Below are 22,272 nucleotides of genomic sequence, written 5' to 3' on the forward strand. Positions count from 1 at the left end.
AGTGTTGCTTTTGCTATTGAGATACCTGAGAAGCAAAAGGTGGAAACCATGTGTTTTTATCATTTACCACTTACATGGCGGACAGGTAGCCGCTGGTTTCTCATGGTCACTGTTGCTCTTCAACTTGGGGGTTTGTGAGGTTGATGCTGGGGATGCCGTCCTCCCCAAGCTTTTGTTTCCTGCTTCAGAGCCATAACAGCATGCTGGGAAGTAACATAAGTCTTAACTGTGGGCAAAGGTCTAATAGAGTTGTGAACTATTACATTTAAATAACTGTGCAGAATAGATATAGTCAGGTAACCTCCAGTAAACACAAAAGTGATTTAGAATGATTTCTGCAGTCAGTCTGGGTTTTTATTCCCCTTTTAACTTATGATTCCTTTTCATGTATTTCTGTGAAGTTTTACATTCTCCTTCTTTTGATTCAAGTTTACTCCTTAACCAGTTTAAGAAGATTAACTTTTTTATTCTTTCTTTCTTTCTCTCCCTCTCTTTTTAAAAGATTTTACTTATTTGACACACAGAGAAATCACAAGTAGGCAGGGAGGCAGGCAGAGAGAGAAGGGGAAGCAGGCTTCCCGCTGAGCAGAGAGCCCGCTGTGGGGCTCAATCCCAGGACCCTGAGATCATGACCTGAGCCGAAGGCAGAGGCTTAACCTACTGAGCCACCCAGGCGCCCATTTTTTTTTTTCTCTTTTAGTTCAGACTTTTGTTTAACTGAATTGTGATAGAAAGAACATAAGGCAGAGAGCGAGCCAATCTGGGTTTACATCCACCTTTGTTCTTAATTAAGCATGTACTCATAGACAGTCTCTTGGAGAATTTTTCATTCTGCTGAGCTTGACGTGCCAGCAGACGACCTCAGGGGAATTGCCAAGTGGATGGTAAAGTAGAGATGTCCAGAGCAGAGTGAGCGAGAGAGCGAGCTTTCCTTCGCTGGTCAGGGAGCTTTCAAGCGCACCCTCCTGAAGTCGTAAGCCAGTGAGGCACTACCGCTGGACTAGGGCCGAGAGGCGGGGCAAGCAGAAGCGCCCGTCTGAGCTGCAGAATGGAGGGGACATGAGTAGGTGCCACATACCTACAAGTTCCACTAGTTTTGGGTTCCGAAACGTCCAGCAGCACCTGTAACTCCAGCTTCTGCATTTCTAACCGCATTCTAACCCAAGGCTCCCTTCTGCAGTCTAGGTAATCAAACTGATAAGAACAGATACTACACTTGATCTTAGCCAAAAGGCCGAGAACTTGGTCCCTCCTTAGTGTTATTAGGCAGCCTCTGATAACGTCAGTGCATTTTGACAGGGTATTTCCAGCCCGGCATGAAGGGGTAGCCCAAGCAAGGGGCCTCATTTGAAGGAGTTTGGAGCATCTCCCTAAGGCCGGGAGAGAGCCGGGGTTCCTTCTCATGATTGACCTACATAGTCATTCTCAAATGTGTACACATGCATGATTTCTAAGTTTTAAACATTAGGAAAACAAGGAAGGTCAAAATAATCTGTTATAGCTATACAATTCTGTTTTGTTTTATTTAGCAACTTACCAACCACATTCGGGACACCCTCCCAAACTTCAGGAACAAACTGCAGGGACAGCTGCTGTCCATCGAGCATGAAGTGGAAGCCTACAAGAACTTCAAGCCGGAAGACCCCACCAGGAAGACCAAGGCTTTGCTGCAGTGAGTCCCTCTTGCCCTCCCCTTGCTCCACGCCTGAAACGAATTCTTCTGTTTGCTTGGCCTCCGTCTCTTTGTCGTGCTGTTTTCTAGGTTTAACAGAAGAAGCAAGTAAGGTGTACAAGACTTTGTGTGTTACATAGCAGCCCCAAGGCTTTTGTGTTCTTGAAGAATCATTGTTAGTCTTACTCTGTTACCATAGACCGAACCAACTGTCCATCCCCATGCCCAGTTTCCTTGTGCTTGTATCATTGGATTCCGTAAACGAGTCAAAGCCATAGTGATAACTCAGCAGGGTGTTTGCCCTTAGTCTTTAGAAGTAGATGAAACTCTTGTCGAACATGTTGTCTGTCTTGTACAACTGTTTTACAGATGTCATTCGTACTTACTATCTTCTTACGTCTATTATTTCATGTGATTTAGCTGTGTACATTTTTCAGTGGAATGAGACCCAAGGCTTTAATAATTAAAGTATGGACAGTAAAGCCACATTTAAGTATCTTTTACCCTTTTTGGTAATGATTTTAATGTAGCTCTTTAAAAACAGTAATGTGAGAACTGCCAAGTGTCTTTTTACTCCACTGTGTCCCTGAGCGGTCCTGGGTAGGACAGCAGAGTTGGTAGAGAATTGCCAGCTCCCTCTATCTTTTATGTCTCTTCCATTTTTCATCCCCCCCCAGCTCCATCTGTCCCATCCCTGTCCTGCAACTCACCTCCGTCCCTCTCAAACCAAAGACCCTCTGCCCAGCTGATATTCTGGGACGCCCTAAGTCCATTTCCAAAGATGATGCTTCCCATCTCTTGCTGTCCCTTTCTTCCTGTACAGCCTTGCAATCAAGATGCCCTTAATTTGGTGTTCAAAATACATGACAAAATTCCTTTCTTTGTGGAGCTATTTCTAAATGCTCAAATTATTTAAGTAAAAATTCAATGTAATATCTAATGTTTCCCATTTAAAAATATAGAATCCTACAGAGAAAAGGGTTTTTTCTTGGATTCAACTCTTTCCTAGTTTATCTTTTCCTTTTTATTCTTGGCTTTGGTTAAGCTCCTATAAAAACTCTTCAAGTTACAGAGAAAAGAAAGCTATTTCTGTTTAGGTCCTAGGTCATCATCGTAACATCCAACTGAAACCACTCTCCTTACAAATACTAGGCTTGCCTCTGTGACTCCATTGGATTCAGATTACAGAATTTTCCACATCTGGATTCTTCCCTAGCAGGGGGGCCGATCAGCTCCTTCTTCTCTCCCTCCATCCCTTTCTTTTTTCTTTCTTCCCTCCTTTCTGCCTGCCTCTCTTCTTGCCTTCCTCTCATCTCTTTGTGTTCGGCTTGACGTCTGACTCTGTGCTATCTACTGGCGATTCAACAACTAAGACTTTTGCCCTCAAGAAGAGGCCACAGTAGAGCAAGGGAGATATATAAGCAGCTAACTGTGTTAAAATCTGATAAACGCTATGTTTCTGGGAAGTGTGAACTGTTGTTGGAGGCCAGACGAGGAAGCAGTTACAGGTGAGGAAGGTTGTGAGTTCACAGAGGAAAAGATACTTTTCCTCTGAAAAGGAGAAAAGGAGAACCTAACATATGGGGGGAGGGTAGCAGGCGGAAGAGGAGAACAAGAGAATAATATGAAATTGTTCGCAGCTCGTTTCAGTGGGGCCGGGGACTGGAGTGTAGGCTGGAGGTAAATTTCCTAAAATTTCCCAGTGTTTCGGTGCTTTCTCATGTATGTTACCTTCTCAGGTGGTTAAAAATTAGATGAACATGGGTGTATGCATAAACATAACTATATCAAATTGTGTTCTGGATTTTCTGGCCTGATTTGCCATTGTCATTCATCCACGATTTTGATGAAAGAGAATAAAAGATACGAGTCTTAGATGGTTTGAATTTTTTTCTGTTGACTTTCAAATTTGAAAGTAGTATCAGCGTGCCAAAATTAGAATTTCTACATCTAGCAGTCGGACATGCAAGTAGGTAGTTCTTTTCTCCCTGTTATATATCTCTCTGGTTTTTACCAACTACCTTAAGGTAACTCATTCCTTCGTTGAAGTGACTGAGTACCTCTCCTATATTGGCCGGGGCGGGGGGGGGGGCAGCAGGAAAATAAAGTGTGCGGCGCTTGCCCTTCGGGGAACCAGGGTGATGGACCGAGGGCGATGGACCCCGCCAAGTGCTGCGCTGCCTGTAAGCTGGGGGACCGAGGAAAATGAGCCGAAGGAACCAGGAGCGCTGAGGAGTGGTGGCAGACAGGACCGTGGAAAGCTTCCTGGAATGAGTAATGCTTGAAACGAGGAGGGCGAACGGGGGTGAGGGGTGACAGACGGAGCATCCAGGGCCAGACCACGGAGACCCTTGTGTGATGGGTTAAGGAGTTTTATTACCCAGTTGTGAGAAATCATTGAAAAACAAGGCTAGAGCTAGTTGGAGAGGGGGGTGGGGGTCCCCAGTTTGCCTGTCCGTGATGCTGGGGGCAGGGCGGGGGGAAGCAGGCAGAGCAGGAGGGAGGGGTGACGCACTAGGCGAGTGTGAGCTCATAGGAACCGAGGAGCGTTTTGACTCTTCTCTGTCAAGTTTCATTGTTTAATTTTAATTCCTAATTGAAATATTTTAAAATACCACTTTATGGTTTCAACTAAATGGACAGAATGCACCGAATGACACAGATACTTATGATATGTGTTTTAATTAACTGCCTAAAATAAATCTTAATAACATGTATGTCCTATAATTACACTTTTGAGCGCTGCATGGTGCGCACTGTTCATCCTGCCAGTAGGTGCCACTAAGAACACTCGGAAAAGGATTCTAAGGGCTCGCGTAGTAAATTAAAATGAGAGATACAAAGCCCTGTGACTGTAGCTTGAACTCACTTCTCTTTCACAATTACAGGATGGTTCAGCAGTTTGCTGTGGACTTCGAGAAGAGAATCGAAGGGTCAGGGGACCAAGTAGATACCCTGGAGCTCTCGGGAGGGGCTAAAATCAATCGTATATTCCATGAACGCTTTCCTTTTGAGATAGTAAAGGTTTGTACCGAATGTTCTTTTTTCCCTCCTTTCACTTCATTTCATTTCTATGTCCTGGTCTCTAAAACTTCGTGAAACGTCATGGGAGTGATACAGGACTCAGATAGGTCTTTGAGTAAAAATCTTCATGCTCAGGTGATGAAATTTAGGAGAGAAGTATTTTCTGATGATTCTGGTTTTATTTATTTAATGGGGTCTAACAACATTTCAAATTATTTCACCAAATGCTAATTGAGTTCCTATGAAGTTTATTTGATGTTTAATTAATTTGAAAATATTTCTTGAATATCTGTTCTGTGCCAAACTTCCAGGTGCCACTGATGAAGACAGAGGCACTGTCTGGTGGGGTTAGGCAGAGAATTTTACAAATAGAAAAAGTAAGAAAATACCAAATGTCATTATGTAACATAATGTTAGCCAGAGGGGTTGAGTGAACCACTTCTTTTTTTTTTTTTTAAGGTTTATTTGTTAGAGAGAGAGAGAGAGGGACAGCAGGAGTGGGAGGGGCAGAGGAAGAGGCAAAGAGAGAATCTCAAGCAGGCTCCCTGCCGAGCGCAGAGTCCCATGAGGGGCTTAATCCCAGGACCCTGAAATCATGACTGGAACTGAAACCAAGGGTCAGATGCTTAACCGTCTGTGCCACCCAGGTGCCCTGAGTGAGCCACTGTTTTTTTTTTTTTTTAAAGATTTTATTTATTTATTTAGCAGAGAGAGAGAGAGAGAGAGAGATATCACAAGTAGGCAGAGCTGCAGGAAGAGAGGTGGGGAAGCAGGCTCCCTGCTGAGCAGAGAGCCCGATGCGGGGCTCGATCCCAGGACCCTGAGATCATGACCTGAACCGAAAGCAGAGGCTTAACCCACTTAGCCACCCAGGCGCCCCGTGAGCCTTTTGATAGACTGTTTCAGACAAGGTCCCTCTGAGTAGCGGACATTGAAAGTTTGACCAGAATCGCATGAAGAGGTCAGGGGTGAGGACCTTGGGGAAGAGGGTCGTTCAAGGTAAGCAGCCGAGGGTGAGGCCCTGCACAAGCGTCTGTACCGTGGGCAGAGAACAGACGAGGCTGGTGCAGAGTGGATGAAGGGGGGGAGGGGCACGCCGTGAATTCAGAGCAGGGATGCCCAGTTAATGCAGGGCCTTTCCGGTTCGCTGAGGTGTTCACATGTACTCATGAGAAGTTAGAGGGGAGTTTTAAGAAAAGTTGTGGCCTGATTTGGTGGATGATTTTAAAAGAACACTCTGCAGACTGGATCCTAGAGGGGCAAGAGTTGATTCAGGGACACAAGGTGATTTAAACAATAGGGCCAGAGCAGGAGTGAACCCACTTTCCATGGGCCCTAAAGTTTATACAGTCAGGAGGGGCAGACTTAAAGAAGAAGAATGCAAAATTACAAACACACAGTTAGGCATAGGGTCTTGGAAGGTGTTTCTGTTAAGAGAGAAGCCCTGAACCGTAATCTTCTTTAGCTTCACAGTAAAGATGCCCCAGAAGAGAAGATGGAGACAGTGGTTGGGTCTGTGGGTCAGTAGGGCTTGGATTGATATGGGGGATACAAGAAAGAAAATTCAAGATGACTCCTAAGGCTTTGGTTTGTACGGCAGCAAATGCTAGTGGCTATTGGCTATTAGATGAGGGAAACTGAGCAAAAGCTGAGTTTGTGTAGAGTTTTATTTTTGCTCTGCTTAGGTTGGCTTACCGATTATGTGGCCAAGGACTATTAGGGACTCTGCTCCTTGCTTCACATACAGAGGAGGGTGCTTATGTCTCGGTGTGGGAGGTGAATGGGTAAACAGATAGTTTCATTAAAATGTGCTAAGTAAAGTGATAAATTTCAGCACAGGGTGCTATGGAAACACAGCCTACGGACCCGAATCCCAGCCTGAGTGCGTGAGGGAGCCTGGCTTCTGAGCTGGGTTTGGACGGATGAGCAGCTAGTCAAGCAGGAGGGGCTTGAGGGAGGGTGTTGGGGCCTGGGCTTGTTCCAGATCAAGAAGGAGGAACAGTAAAAGCTGAGCTGTGGCCCCCAGGGTGTGGGCAGGAAACTAAAGCAATTAATTGTTCTACAGTATGAAGTGTGAGAGGGGAGGTACTGGAGAGGCCAGATCTCAGAAGTCAGGGGCTGAACCAGCTGTGCTCTTGATACCCTTTTAGGTCTAAGCTCCATGACATTTTGATCCTAATTCCAAATAGCTTTAAAGTACCTAGAACTTCTGGGAAGTTTTTATGCAGTCATCCATCCTGCGTTGGATTGGTAAAATATTATTAATTTCCTCTCGTAAAGAGGCCTTGAATGCAGGTGGTTAAAGTGGCCAGAGAGAAAAGACAGCCATTGTTAGTCCGAGCACAGCTGGACCACTGTTGCATGTCAGGCGACACTCTTATTTATGCATTTGTCTCTGAATACATTTACTACATGCAGCAGAAGAATGGAGAATTGTGTATTTCAAGTGAATGGCCAGATTTATGTCCAGAAGGCATCCTTTATGCACAGCGCGCCTGTCTGTAATAGAGTTAAAATCCACTACACGAAAACTCCCAGAAATCCCCAATGTTCTGTGTTGCCTTGAACTTTATATAAACAGATGTTTTGACCATCTGGGTTTAGGTTAGGAAAGACATGAGTATCCATTTATTAATAACGAAGTCAAGTTCTTGTCATTTTTTAATATTCAACAGTATTGTTATTCAAAGGAATCACGTGTCATGACTGTGGCTCATTTCGTACCTGCAGATGGAGTTCAACGAGAAGGAGTTGCGAAGAGAAATAAGCTACGCAATCAAAAACATCCATGGTATCAGGCAAGTGATTCACATTTTCCTTGTCTTGGTTCAGACTACTACAAGAAAATTAATGTTTGTAAGTGGCTGGTGACGTCGCCTTTCATCATCAGAGCAGGGTAGAGCACGGAGCTGGGAAGAAGAAACAGGAGACTCTCACTTGAGTTTAAGGGTAATTTCCTGTATTGTCATACTCGCAAAAGAAACCTTTTCGATTAAAAAAAAGGAGAAACACTTCCTGCGCTCAGAGCGCTGCTCTGTGCAGTTAGGGACTTGCCAGTGAGCAGGACCCTGTTCTCCAGAGCCTTGCGTTTTACGGACGGAGGCCTGACCTGCGCATGAGGAATCCTTCCTTACCCAGAGACACGGCAGAGAAATTTCGGCGGCAGTTGGGGAGGAAGATTGGGAAAGACGCATGAAGGTTGTGACCTTTGAGTTGAACCTTGCCTGCAGAGAGAACAAGAACCATTTCAACAGGCGACGGTGTGCTGTGTGTTTACACGCGTGTGCGTGTGTGCGAAACACGAGAGGCTGGCAATCGTTGAGCGGAGAGGATGAGAGAAAGGGCTTGAGGCGGAAAGATTAGTGTGAGCAAAGGCACGTGGGTGGGGAGGCGCAGGAGGGGCTCGTGGAGCGGGGAGTCACGCACGTCACCGGACAGGAGAGCAGTGGGCGTGAGGCTGTGAGGGGAGCTTGTCCTTTGGGAGGAAATTTGTGTGAATTTTCCCTTGTATAAAATGGGGGCATTCTGATTGACTTTTTCTTTTTTTACTATGTTATGTTAGTCACCATACAGTACATCATTAGTTTCTGATGTAGCGTTCTGTGATTCACTGTGTATAACACCCACTGCTCATTTACTTTCTTTAAAGCACTTATGGTAAGAAAAAAATGAACTTAAAACACATTTCTTGAGTCGGGAACAGAATTTAATGGAGCTTGTATTGAATGTCCTGAATTTAAGGCACTGACCTTAGGTTGCCTACTTCATAGGTGATCTCGCCTGCAGGAGGCGTCCCCTGTCTGTTGGCCACTGTACCTTGGCTTCTGCCACAGGTCAAGACGAGAGTATTTTGGGAGCAGAGCCTGAGAGGGCAAAGTTTGACGCTGAGTGTACACGTGAAAGGAGTTATGACATTTAAATCTCTCTCCTCTTAACATTCACACAGCCTGCTCTGCGTGTTGCTAATAGCATAGGTCAACACGCATTCACAAAGTAAAGGGGAGAAAACCTTCTGTAACCAAATCCAGTCTTTTTCTGACTGTCAGTAGGATTTCTAAGTTCCCTATTTATTCTATTCTGTCTCCCCCGAATCTCGGATGCATTTGGTATAGAAACTGTGTCTTGCTCTTGAGCTGGGCATGGCTGGTATTCAAACATGTCTGTCTGATGAGTGCTGTGAAACCAAATCACATTTTTTGGGTCAAGAAGCATTTTTTATGGACTTACTTTACTGTAAAAGTAAAATACAGTATTTTTACTTGGCTTTTAAAACTTACCAGATATATTTTTGCTGAATGTAATTGCAAAAGCTCAGTAATTCCGTTCTGAAGATTTCTGATTTACATGTATACCAAAAGAAGAGATGGGTTGTTATTTATTATTCTGGAATTAATTTGCCTGTAAGATGATAAGAAGGGCACAGTGTCCTGAGAATAAGACATACTTATGGCGTAAGTGCTTAGACTCTTAAAGACACTTAATAGGAAACGTTTTGTTTCTGGTTGATTGTTAGATATTTGAGTAACAGAAGCCATCTTTGTCCCCTGCGGACCTAATCATCCTTTGTTCTGTAGGCACCTCGTGCCAGTGGGGAGCAAGGGAGGAAGACAGTCCTTGTGGGGCGAGCAAAGATAAATGCAGGAATGACTTTTCTACAGGGTAGTAATGGGATGGGCATGCTCAGACCACCGCAATGCAAAATAGGATGTTGGGGTTCAGAGAAGGAAGACCTTGTCCGTGGCAGGACTGGAGAAGGCGAGCTGGAGGAAGTGGTTGCTTTTGATCTGGGCTTTGAAGCACAGGTGGGACTTGGACGGGCTGAAAGTGTGGGGAGGGCGAAGTGAACCTCATGGACAGAGGCGAAGACAGAAAACGTTAGTGTGAGTGTGTTTGTGGAAAGGCCAGTGGTTGGGTTTGGCCGAGACATGGGGTGCCTGAAAGGGAGGAGGCAAATAACTGAAATGGAAGATTAGGGTCAGACAGGGAGATTTTTAATGTTAGCCCAAACCGTGTGGATTTCGTTCTGCGTCCAATGTGGAGAAACTGCGTGTTATAATATGGTACAATCACTACGGTTAGACAGAGAGGCGAGTGTAGGCTGCCGCCGAAGTAAATGACGAGAAGGAACTAGAATAAAGCTGCTGGAAGGGAAGTATGAAAGAAATTTCCTACAAGAAGCACCGCAGAATTGAGTGGTGAAGGAGCAAAGTTAGAGAAGGAGAAGTGAGAAGAGGGAGGGAGAAGGGCCTCGGGGTGGGAAGGATCAGGCACCAGGGTCTGGGGCCCACGGGGCATGAGGGTACGCGGGGTTCATGGTCCCTTTGATGGTAGCTGCTCTCCACTGGCCATTTATTTAGATGTAATCATTTTTTCACTTTTTATCTCTTCTTTTTCACTTTTTAAAAATCTTTCTCTCTCTCTCTCTCTCTCACCACCCCCCCACCCCTGCTTTTCTGAGCCCCTGCCCAGCATGACGAAAGCATTGTTATGACACCAATTTGAATTAATTCTAGCCAGGTGAAAAGACACTTCTGATTTTGGTTATCATTCGTTATTTTTGTAAACTCACAATGTAGGCATCCTGGTCCCAAGCTAGTTCCACTCCGCTGTCTTCCTTTGCCTCTAGCACCCCAGGACCTCAGACCTGGAGCCACTGAGCTCACTATAATACAGCTGTCCTGGAAAGAAGAGATTGTGGAGTCCGGAACATGACTGTTTTGGTGTTGACAAAATGAGGACTCTTTTCTGCTCTGTGAATGACAAGAGGGGTTTGCTTTTGGAATTCTTTAGATATAGAAATGGAAATTTAGGGCATCATTTTTTTAAAAATTTATTTTTATTTTTATTTTTTTCAGTGCAACAGTATTCATTATTTTTGTACCACACCCAGTGCTCCATGCAAACCGTGCCCTCTATAATATCCACCACCTGGTACCCCAACCTCCCACCCCCTGCCCCTTCAAAACCCTCAGATTGTTTTTCAGAGTCCATAGTCTCTCATGGTTCACCTCCCCTTCCAATTTCCCCCAACTCCTTTCTCCTCTCCATCTCCCCTTGTCCTCCATGCTATTTGTTATGCTCCACAAATAAGTGAAACCATAGGACATCATTTTTATCGTGGCGTTGCTTTTACTGCTGTGAAACAGTGAGATGAGATGAATTACAGTTAAACATTAGTTACAGGTTATATTATTCCAGGCCTGAAAACCTTTTGGGAACTGTTTTTAGGTAATGCTAATCATCTAGAGAATGAAATTTATTATGGAATAGTAGTAGGGAAGATATTGTCATTTGTACCTCTGTAATAACAAATGATACTGTTGGTAGAATAAATCACTGTGTAACTTTTAAACTTGGGTATTACATGCTGGCTTTAGGTGGCATGTCAATGAAAACCCTTTTCAAAAAAGCACTGGATATTACTTAATTTAAAAAAATCTAATGTCCTGCTTTCTTTCTTATATTTCAGGACAGGGTTGTTTACTCCAGACATGGCATTTGAAGCAATAGTCAAAAAGCAAATCGTAAAACTGAAAGGACCTTCCTTGAAGAGTGTAGATCTGGTCATACAAGAATTAATCAACACCGTCAAGAAGTGTACCAAAAAAGTAAGCTTGAGTTATTTAACTTCCCAACAATTAACTTTTTGATTTACCCATCTTTCCTACCCTGCTGCATGCCTCTCTTTCCCTGACCCCTCATTTGTTGTAAAAGGTAGTATGTTTGCCCAAGGGGAAGGATTGCGGAAAGTTATTGAGTAGGGATTGCTTTCATGGTAGATGGGCAGAGATGTTGTCTTTTGCCACCTAGTGCCAAATAGGGTTGCTTAAACCAGAAAGAGTATATTTTGGTCCGCTAATTTTTTTCCTTATTGTCTTGAACACGTAAACATTAGAACAATTAGGTAAATGCCCTAAGCTAATTTTTCTTATGGTGTATGGATGGGGAGAATTGTCAGGGGGAGGGAAACATTGATATTGTGTATATCGTAAAAACATTCTTCTGAATTTCCAACGAATTCCATTTGAACCCGGACATTTTGGGAAGCAGCAGTGTAATGTGGTAATAAAGACCTCAGGCTCTGAGGTCCAGTCACCCAGATTCAAATCCTGGTTCTGCTACTCACTTTCTGAGTGACCTTGAGTATCATACTGAATCCCTCCTAGTCTTGTCAATTTCCTTGTGAAAAGAAAATGATAATAACAATTCTACCTCCGTGAGGATGCAACAAGATGATGGGGCACTTAGCACACTGACTAACCTCAGCAAGTGCTCAGGAAATGCTCACTGGCCTATAAATGGCCATTTTAGTAGCGTCTGATACGCTTTACTTTGTGATATTTGTTGAATCTATGACCTAGAGTAGTGGGGGAGAGACTTCCCCCATGGGGGACTCATCACCGAGGAACGCGCAGGTATGGTGCTGGATTCCACCCATTCTGTGGGGCATGAAAGGGGATACCCTGTGTTAGAAACTGTAAGAAGGGAGTTCGTGATGATGTTTAGGATAGGACAGGCCTAGCCCCATGGCAGGCAACACTGGTCCTTAATTTCTTGAAAGTAGAGATTGTTCTGGTTTTGTAGGCTTTGTTACCCTGCCCTTTCTGTATGGTTACTACAGGTAACCTCCCTGAAGAGCCAGTGGGAAGGAAGAAAGACAGATAATGTAGATAAATATGAATTTAGTTTCCAGTTACCCGGCAAGAAAATTCAGAGGGAGGAAGATGGAAGTAGTAAGAGGCGGGCCGGCTAAATCCCGGGCGGCCGGCGCGAAAAGACGGGGCGAGAAGTAGGGGATAGCTCGGGGCCCGCAAGTGGCTCTGGAGCCTCAGACTTTTTCTCTAGACCCTTCTTCTTCTTCTACCTCATTCCTTACTGTCCAGTTTCTTTCCTCCAAAATGAGAAAAGCTGTAAGAGTTAAGGGACTGAGGAAAGGGAAGAGGATGCACGTGGAGAAGAAAAAAACTGCAGGCTTTACAGCAGCTCTCCACTTGAAAACTCGGAGCCCCTTGATAACACTTCACAGTCGTATTTGTCCTTGCCTGTGGCTCAGCGTGTAGTCACTCTTGCCACCTGGATAGTTAAAGCTCTCCTCACTGGCCACGTGATCATCACCCTCAGCCCTTGGATGTTTTCAGCCAAAAGCTTCCCTTGAGATTGTCCCCAGGCTCCTGTTCCCACCGGGAAAGCTGTCTTTCTCCCAAGGGCCCATTGTGTGGTGTCCTCAAGCCCGGTGAGCCAGTTGTATTTCTTTTTTTAATCATGTACTTGAAATGAAGAGTAAGTGAACTGATCAGACACAGAAAAGACTTTGAGTTTTGTTTCCATAAGCACAGCTTTGGAAAGACTTGGTAAATGTTAGCTGTAAAAGCTTTGCTGTTTGTAGACAGGACAACGCTGGAAGAAGGTGGGGAGAGTGAGAAAAATCTAGACGGGCTCTGCATTCAGATTATTTCCCAAGTGTCTTCAGGTTCTCCCTCGCTGTAAAGAAAGCCAAACTGGAAATCATAGATGAAGGATGTGGTTTATGTAAGACAGAAGACGCATAACTCCAATCAGCAGACCCATGTGCAGAGAGCAGGCCTTGGCCTCACATCAGAAGATGGGCACATGTGTGTACATTTATGTTTTAAGTTATATAGAGTGTTTATGGTATGTATGAATCATTTTTTTTTTTTTTATCATTTCCCATTGTATCCAACTTGCAGGAAAACCAACAGTCAGTCCTGATGGCGCAGGAAGAGACAGCTTGTTCCTGGACGCTTTTTGGCTTCTATTCTTTTGTTCTCCATCCTTTGAACCTCCCTTTCCATTATGCTTTCTGAATCAATGGTAGTTGTCTTCTCAAAACACTGTATATTTTGTCTTAGATAAAACCTCTCTTTCTTCCTGAGATTATTGCTTACCTTGCCTCTCTCCTCACTGAACAGTACTTAACTGGCTCAAACCTGAAGAACTGAAGGGCCCACATCAGGCTTGACATCTGCCTCCTCCTTCTGTGGCTTCCAAACATGATGCCTGCAGTGTTCTGTAAAACTCGTCAGTAAAGGCCCTAATGGTACTAGCTCCGCTGCTCCCCTGGACTCGCTGTCACCATCACATCCTAGTCACTCCCTTGTCTTTGTCAGGATATTTAGAACCTCACTCACATGGGCGCCGGGGTGGCTCAGTGGGTTGGGCCGCTGCCTTCGGCTCAGGTCATGATCTCTGGGTCCTGGGATCGAGTCCCGCATCGGGCTCTCTGCTCAGCAGGGAACCTGCTTCCCCCTCTCTCTGCCTGCCTCTCCATCTACTTGTGATTTCTCTCTGTCAAATAAATAAATAAAATCTTTAAAAAAAAAAAAAGGAACCTCGCTCACATGTTTCCTCTTCATGATAAGTTTGCCTTCAGCGTGGATGATTTCAGTAGGGATCCATGTAGAGATTGCGCCCAGCATCCAACAGCTGTTGTTCTTTGAGATCTTTGATTCCAGTGTCTCTCTATTCATTCCGCACTAGTGGGATGAATTTTCTTTTTCTTTTTCTTTTTTTATTTCCGTGACTGTTATGGTCCTTCATCATTGACAAACGTTCTACCAGGAGATCCTTCAGAAATTTCAAACTGTAAATCTAAGGTTTTCAGAATGCTGACCACCCCTCCTAACTTCTTTAGGTTTTTAGTCAGTTGGAAAATCGGGAGAAAAGCTTAGAGGAGGACTAGAACTTAGTACCCACCTTGCTGCAGATAAATCTAGATTGGAAAATGTGCCCGCCACTTGCTGCTGAAGGGGGGAACTCCTGCTACTTCCTCTTCCTGCAGCAAACCTCAAAGCCCGCGGTGGTGGAGAGAGTCAGATGTGCCCCCATAAGGAGTTCAGAGCATTCTGGCTCTCCCTGCATCTGCGGGAATGTTAAAGGTAAACCGGTAAGAGTCGGAGACCCACATGTGAGCAGTGACTCAGTGCGCCCTCCCTGCCCACGCGAGAGCTGAGGACTGACGTGTGTCAGGTTCTCACCATCTTCCCAGGCACCATGACTTCCGCACTCCCCCCACCCCGTCCCTTTTTTCTGTGAGCTGGAGGAAGTAGTAGAAGTTTCTTTCACAGGACTTCCCCAAGAGGGCAGACGTGTTGATGAAAGTTCCTCCTTTACCAGTGAGGTGGGACGTGTGCTGTGGAGGACGAAGTGAGGGGACAGTTGTTCCCTGGGCGAATGCTCTGCCACAAGCTCTTACCCTTCTGGTTCTCTCTCCCCGTAACCATGCTCTCCTGACCAATGTCACTCTTACTTTAAGTAATGATTTCACAGAGAAAACAGTGGCCATAAATGCGAACATTAATTTCCCAGACTTCCTGGTATTCCCAGTCCTGCTCCTCCTTCCCCCGTCTCTGTTGAGGTGGTTTCGCCGTCTGGGGCCGGGGCCCTCTCCGTACTCTCACCCTCCTAAGGAGCTTATTCTTTGGATTCTTCTTTTTCTTAAATCATCACTTTCTCTGTCGCATTAAAAAAACAAACTGCTAACTTAAAAGCAGTAACAACAATAGCAAAAACCTATCTACTGCCTTATTCTTCTCCTTTTCTTCATGTGAAACCTTCTTGGGGGAAAAAGCAGTTTCCACATGCTGACTTTATTTTATCTCTAGTGAACCCGTAACTCTCTGAAATGTGGCTTCCACGCCACTACTCTATTGAGCAGTTGTGGTAGTGGTCAACCGGACAGCCGGCGGCTCAGCGCAGCTCGCGCTCATTCCCCACGCGGCACACGGCTGCTTTCTGAAGCGGACGCCCCCTTCAAGTGGCTTCTCTTCCATCTTCCTCACGATCTTTCTCGATCCCTCCTCTGTCTCCTTTAGGAGTTTGTCCACCTTTCTTGCCTCTGAACACCAGAATCGCACAGAGCTTTCTTCTGGTTTTCTTCTCTTTTTACTGTCCTTTCTCCCTGCCGGGTCACATCCACCATAGCTCAGCCACCGCTGACAATGTTGTTGATTCCCAAACCCGCAGCTCCGGCTCAAGCCTCTTCACAGAAATGGTCCACACCCCACTCTGCTGCCGTTGTTCTCTTCCAACTTACGGCCCTGGACAGTTGCTTTTTAAAAACAAACAAACAAACAAACAAACTAGGTTACTCCGATGGCCTCCTCACTAGTTTTTCTACCTCCAGGCGAGCCACCATCAAATCTGCCCTCCCCACCGCCGTCAAAGTGGCCCTGCTAAAACACAGACTTGTATTTCGCCTGTTCCCTCAAAATTATGCAGCGGCTTCTCGCATTTTGAGAGTAAGGTACAGGTCATTCTCAGCTGCTCTTAGTTTCCCATGTGATCCCTGAATAGACTTCTTGACCGACATGTGCCGTCAGCTCATGCTTGCTTCAGCCGTTCCAAGTGACTTCCGCCATCCTCATGGGATTTTCAAGTTTTTATCACTCACACACGAATGCCTCCTTTTGCTCTTGTCTTCACCTGCCATCCCCTCTCATTATTTTATGACCCAGCTCGATCGTCACCATTTTCCTAAGAAATCTACCTGCAGGGTCTCTGCGAATCTTCTCCCAATCTCTCTCCTACTCCCATTCAGTACTTTAGTTGGCACCCTCTGTTTACTTCTATCACAGCATTTATGACCCTACATTGTGGTTTATTTGTAATTTATTTGTTTAGGTGAATGTCTCCTCTTGTTGATTATAAGCTCATTAAAAAAAAAAGCTGTGTCTTTTATCTTCTCATTTTTGGCTTCTAACATAATGACTAACCCTATAGCAGTTGCATTCTGTAAATACTTATTAACAATTTAGATATCCTAAAGTTACCCTAATGCTGAAGAAAATCTGTACTTGGTTTTAAAAGAATATTTTGATCAGTCCTTTTAAAATAATAAAATTAGGGCAGCTTTTCTTTTCTTTAATTTTCCTTATTTTTCATTTTGATGTTTCTTGACTTTTGCCCTATTATCTTTACCTCCAAGTTCTTTTACTTTAAAACTGGTCTAATTAAAATCTCTTGCAAAGCAAAATAATCTTAATTAAAGTTGATTGTACCAGGACTTTATTATTTGACCCTTTTTGCACATGAGCCATAGATAACGTGATTATGTAATTTATCATCCAATGCACGACTCTTTTGAGATTGAAAGGGGGAGCTATTAATATGTTCACTGGAGTGGAAGAGGAAAGTAAGACTGCCCCAGGCAATCTGAAAGGCGTAGTTTCTCTAGCTGTATTGAGAATATAACTATCTATCTATCTATCTATCTATATGCATGTATACTCTTAAGATAGTATTTTCATTTATAATATTTTTCGTGTTGAATGTCTTATGTGTAAAATATTAATTTTCTTCCCTTAAGCCACATAAACAAACATCAGTGAAAAACATGGGATTTATATTTGTTCAAGTAACAAAGCACAAAGCTAGACTTCTAACTTGGGGGAATGCAGTCTTCTCAGATATTTTCTCCTTGCTGTCTCTGGGGCACTGGAGGAAAAGACAAGAACACGAGAGCTTTATGAGTTGTTTGGCATCCCTCCAGGGACATGTCAGTTTCAGAATTGTTCTGGTGGGCATTGGTTCTGGTGGGCATTGGTTCTGGTGGGCATTGGCTCTGGTGGAAATTGGCTGTCAGCTGCTCTCCTTTGCCCCCAGCTCTCCAGGGCGCCCTTGCAGGATGCTGAGGTTCTCAGGAAGCACTGAGAGGAACATCTTGTTTTTTGACCACAGTTTAGCAACTGTGCCATTTATTGGCCTCTTGGGAAACCACATTCTTGGATGGCCATCATACCAATTAATTGATTTCTTTTTTAACCCGGCTCAGAAAAAGGAAAAAAAATTTAAAAAGCTTTGCAAGGAAATAGTTGGCTGTTAGAAATACAAAGAGAATTTTTCATTAAAAAGTGCTGTTTGAAGAAATACTGAAATGTGTGGCCTGTTAAGTGAGTAAATATCTTGTTCCGAGTACACGTACTAATCAAGTGAATTGAAAGTCCTCAGCGTGGATTTTAAGGTCCTACGCGATCTTAATCCCTTCTCATCTCTAGGCTCCTCCCGCTTGCCCCGTGGTCCATTCCAGCGACACTGGTCTCCTTGTTTCTTCAACAGGTCAAGGAGAGAAGATGGCAGGGCCTTTGTCCTTCTCATTGTCAATGTTGGAAAAGCCCTGCCTCGAGATATTTGTGTGGATCACCCTTTTGCGTCTTCTCAAGTCCCTCCTCAAATGCTCCTGAATCCGAGTCCTTCTCTAACTTTTCCGTCTACAGTCACTCACGCCTCCTTTCAGACACGCGCATGCGCAGCTCTCCCCATCTACTCGCCCGGCTTCGTTTTTCCGTGTGGCACCTATGACCACATGGATTATACTCTGTATGTCTTCTGTTTTTCTCGATAAAAAATGTTCCCATTTACCTCTTTATTCTATTTCTTGACCTTTATTCTAGAATTATTTCTCATCTTTGATCACCTTTGTAAATGTGGATCTTGTGTTTTTCCTTTTTTTCATAATAAATGTGATTATTTCATAATAATAAATAAGTATTTTCTCATTTCCTGAATGAATCTAGCATCATGCTGTACATGAATAAAGGATTACTAGGATTTGTGGGTAGGTTTTAATTCACAGAAATGGAACAAAATTATTGTATGTTTTAATGAGCAGTAAAATCATTATTGCTAGTCCGTTTGTAGTGAGTGGCCAACATTGCAAAGTTTATGGCTTTTGGATCAAAACAGAGCCCATACTTTTAGGTTAGCCAAACCAATCAACCCAAGTCATGTGCATAAAAAAATTTTTTTCTGGTCTTTGGTTGATTTTTCTCCATTTATGTTTGATATGGAACTATGGACAGCTGGTTCCTAATAATCTGAGTCTTTGCTTGAGGCAGTGAACCCGTTACTCTTGAAGGTGTGGAAATCTTGCCTCACCTTGTGTTTGTTCCAAGAGAAACCTAATAGCATGGCTCTCGTGATCTGATTAATCAATGGTTAGTAACTTTTATAAGTGAATAATTTTTGTTTTATTGGCTAGAAAGGCCATTCAAGTATTATTTTTCCCCCTTAGGGAAAAATGTGCTCCTTGCTTAAAAAGTAAATTTTTATATTGAGGTACCACCAAAATAATTAAATGCTACCCTAAATAACACTTGAAGTATTGGCTTTTATTAAAACATTTTGGTATTAAAAAACATTTGATACTACTTTCTCTCAGACCATAATTAAACTTCTCTCTCAGAATTGTATATTTAAAGTTTTTCTTCCTAACGTCATATGTATTGCATTCTTTCTACATTGCATATTCCTTATTACTTAAGAGTAGCCAGTATAATTTTAACAATATGCTGTTTAGAAGTAATTTGTCCTTTGGTCGATGTCCAGCTCTGTCTGGAAGCATCACTGTCAAGATTTCAGCATCAAATCTTCTGAGGCCTTTTCAGAGCAGGCTTAGCCATTTGTTTTTGTGTGTTTTCCCTTGATTTTTATAAAATATTTCTCTCTGGTGTGACAGTTTATCTGTAGAGTCAATCTGCCACTCAAGACTTTTTTTAAAAAATTTTATTTATTTATTTGACACACAGAGATCACAAGTAGGCAGAGAGGCAGGCAGAGAGAGAGGAGGAAGCAGGCTCCCCTCTGAGCAGAGAGCCTGATGCGGGGCTCGATCCCAGGACCCTGGAATCATGACCTGAACCAAAGGCAGCTGCTTCAACTGACTGAACCACCCAGGTGTCCCACAAGACTGGTTTTTAATATCAGGTAGTGTGAAAAAAACCGAGCATCAAGCTGGCTTATGGCAGTTGCCCAATGAATCTTTGTTAAATGAATGACGGTCATGAAATGAGTTTAGGAATATAAAATGAGTATAACCAATAGCAAAATCTTAATTCCTTGATTCTGTACAAATCAATTTCTAAGATATTTAAGTAGTTAATAGGGGAATAAATGTCTAAAGATGGTGTCTTCTAGATCAGTATTATTTTGGCATACATGATTACAATTTTGATGATTTTGACAAAGTAAGTATATTCTTAGAACTGCAGCCTCTCAATATGGTATTCAGAGCAAATGAGATCGGAAATTATAACGGTTAACAATGGTTGAGGAAACCGATTGTGCCTTAAATAAGAAGCAATGAAGAAAGGCAAGAAATTGAACGGAGCAATCAGAGTCAAGTATTTTTTAATACAAAGAAAAGGGCTACGCAAACTGAGCGGGAGCTCCCCTGAAAGAACTCACGAAATGTGTTGGGAAGCCTGATCGGAGATCACTCAGAATGCGAGAGGGACATTTGCCTTCTTATATATGTTGTGAGAAGAATCGGGACTGGAGTGCTACATTTGAGAACCAGCAATTCAAGCCAACATTTTGCTTCTTACGCTTCTAGTCTTCCCAGATCACCCAGCTAGACAGAAGCCATACCAACTGCCTTACTGCCTTCAGCAGTGCCTCGGCCCTGCTCTGCCTAGTGTCCCTTCGACATTTCTCTTCCTTTGCCTCCATGAGGCGGGTTCTCTCAGTGTCTTCTCTTTCCCTTTTGTTCCACTTAGAATTTAGACTCACTTACTTTCCAGTTGTCTCAGTTCTGGGTACAAAGTTAAGGCTCTGGTGGGCTCTTCTCCTGGTGAGATTAATCCCATGGGTACTAAGCTTGGAAAGGTCAGGAAACACACACACTCACACGATCGAACTTCCCGTCACAGCCAGTAGATGGGGTGATTCAACTTCTTGGGATATTCTTGCCATTTTGGCCTTTGTCTGACTTCATGATGGCGGCCTACCACCTGGGGTCCTTCAACTACCCAATACTTTTTTTGTGAATAAAATTAGTGGTGCCACTCTTTGGTGTTTTAAAAATAACCTTCTGCTATCATGCATTGGCTGAATGCTGTAGAAGGCACGCCTGTTCTCCTCAGAAGACCACCGTCGCTGTGCAGCCGTTTTTCTGCAGGCGTGCGATTCTGTGTTTGTGTGACTGTTGTCAAAAAGCAAAGAGGCGCTGTTAGCTTAGGAGCCCTTGAGTGCAGAGGGGAAACAGGGACCCTGGTGGCCTAGGCCAGGCTAGTGGTTAGGGTCAGATATACCGCCCAGGTTTGCACTGGTCAGAGAGAATGACTGGTGTGGATTGGCTCTCTCTTCTATGCTTACAACTTTTTACAGGCCCCACAAAAAATAACTTAGAATAATCTCAAAATATAAAAGGGCTCCGGGGTGGTAGAACTTTTCTTGGAGAATGCTTCCAAAACTTGCAAGCGGAAGCTCCATTTATGTCCTGCAGTCATTCATGAGATAAGCTTCCAAATGAGCGTACACCTCGGGACGCAGCTTGGGGTCCCAGTAACAGGGTGATGGTTTGGTGATCTCAGGAAGAGACACTGGGCTGGGATTCTGAGACAACCAAGGCAACCAGGTTTCTGTGCTTTCATTATGATGTTATACAAGCACTCCAGGGTCACCATAGAAAAATTTGGAGAACATAGGGATGTGTACAGAAAAAAATGCAACTTATTCATAATCCCATCAGTCAAAGAGATTATGCCTATTAATATTTTGTAGCATTTACATACCTCTTTTTCTGTGTATAGACAGTAGCTAGTAGCTTCAGGAGGTTTAATATTTATTTGTGGTTTGTGATTACTATGGTTCCATGAAGATTTATGGTTTGTTGTCTAGCTAAGACTTTGTGTGTGTGTACAGTTGGTGCAATCAGTGACCTTGGTTGACCATGGAGCAGCCATGGCTCAGGGAGGCCTGGTTCTAATTGCTTAAAGTTAGGAGAATATTAGGTGCTACAGCGTTACTCAAGAATTTTGAGATTTGTTAGGTTTTAGGCTACATCCTTGAAGGATATCAAGCTGTATGATAGCCCGTGACTATGTGTAGGTGTGTGTATGTTCGTGTGTAATCACGTTATACAATTAGGAGCCTAATTTTGTTCACTTAGTCTCATATTATATTGTTTTATTTTATTTTATATTATTAGTTATATTTATGTTATACATACATAATATAAATATATACATTATTTTATTATTTTATAATACATATCATATTATATTATAAACCTTTACCATGTTATTAGATAATATTTAGGAATTGGATAGAATAAAAAAAATTAGGTATTGAATACTATTTGGAGTGACTAATTATATCCCATAAGTGGGTCTACCTTGGCTTATTTAACGTCATTAGAGTTAGAGAGTCCAGTGGTTCGAAGAGTTTTGTTCGTTCATTTGTCCTATTGCTGCTATTGCAAGGAATACTGCGAGGAAAGTCCGTATTATTTTATCTCAGAATCACGTGAAGTAATCAGCTGAAAAGACGTATAAACGGATGGCTTTGAGACTTTTTGATACATATTGCCAAGTTGCTTTCCAGAAAGATCATTCTAATTGTCACTTCTTCAGCAGGTTTAAACTGTGCTAGTTTTGGTATACCTTCATTTGTAGTAAGGATTATAAAAATAATTACAGCGGTTTGACAATAGTTATTATCTTTCTTTGCATTACTTTGATCATTTGTGCAGTTTAATATTTTTCTTCTGCTTACTGATCATTAAATTCCTTTTTTAATTAATCCTATTCTTTGCCTATTTTTATATTAATGTTATTCTT

The 22,272-nt window shown here is 43.2% G+C and overlaps 1 protein-coding gene and 1 non-coding gene across 8 annotated transcripts in view; one reads left to right on the forward strand and one right to left on the reverse strand.

Moving 5' to 3' along the window:
• DNM3 (dynamin 3) overlaps nucleotides 1-22,272 on the forward strand; it is a 534,866-nt gene that overhangs the window by 194,632 nt on the left and 317,962 nt on the right. For all 7 annotated transcript variants that reach the window (XM_044266982.1, XM_044266981.1, XM_044266976.1 and 4 more), the window contains exons 7-10: nucleotides 1,530-1,672; nucleotides 4,561-4,696; nucleotides 7,427-7,494; nucleotides 11,166-11,304. In XM_044266982.1, coding sequence (XP_044122917.1) covers nucleotides 1,530-1,672; nucleotides 4,561-4,696; nucleotides 7,427-7,494; nucleotides 11,166-11,304 — 486 coding nt within the window. The remainder of the gene's footprint in view (nucleotides 1-1,529; nucleotides 1,673-4,560; nucleotides 4,697-7,426; nucleotides 7,495-11,165; nucleotides 11,305-22,272) is intronic.
• LOC122918957 lies at nucleotides 1,063-1,246 on the reverse strand. The gene has a single exon (XR_006386731.1). It is a non-coding gene; the product is annotated as a U2 spliceosomal RNA (small nuclear RNA).

The sequence above is a fragment of the Neovison vison genome, chromosome 10 (genome assembly GCF_020171115.1).
Source record: "Neovison vison isolate M4711 chromosome 10, ASM_NN_V1, whole genome shotgun sequence".
Lineage (NCBI taxonomy): Eukaryota > Metazoa > Chordata > Mammalia > Carnivora > Mustelidae > Neogale > Neogale vison.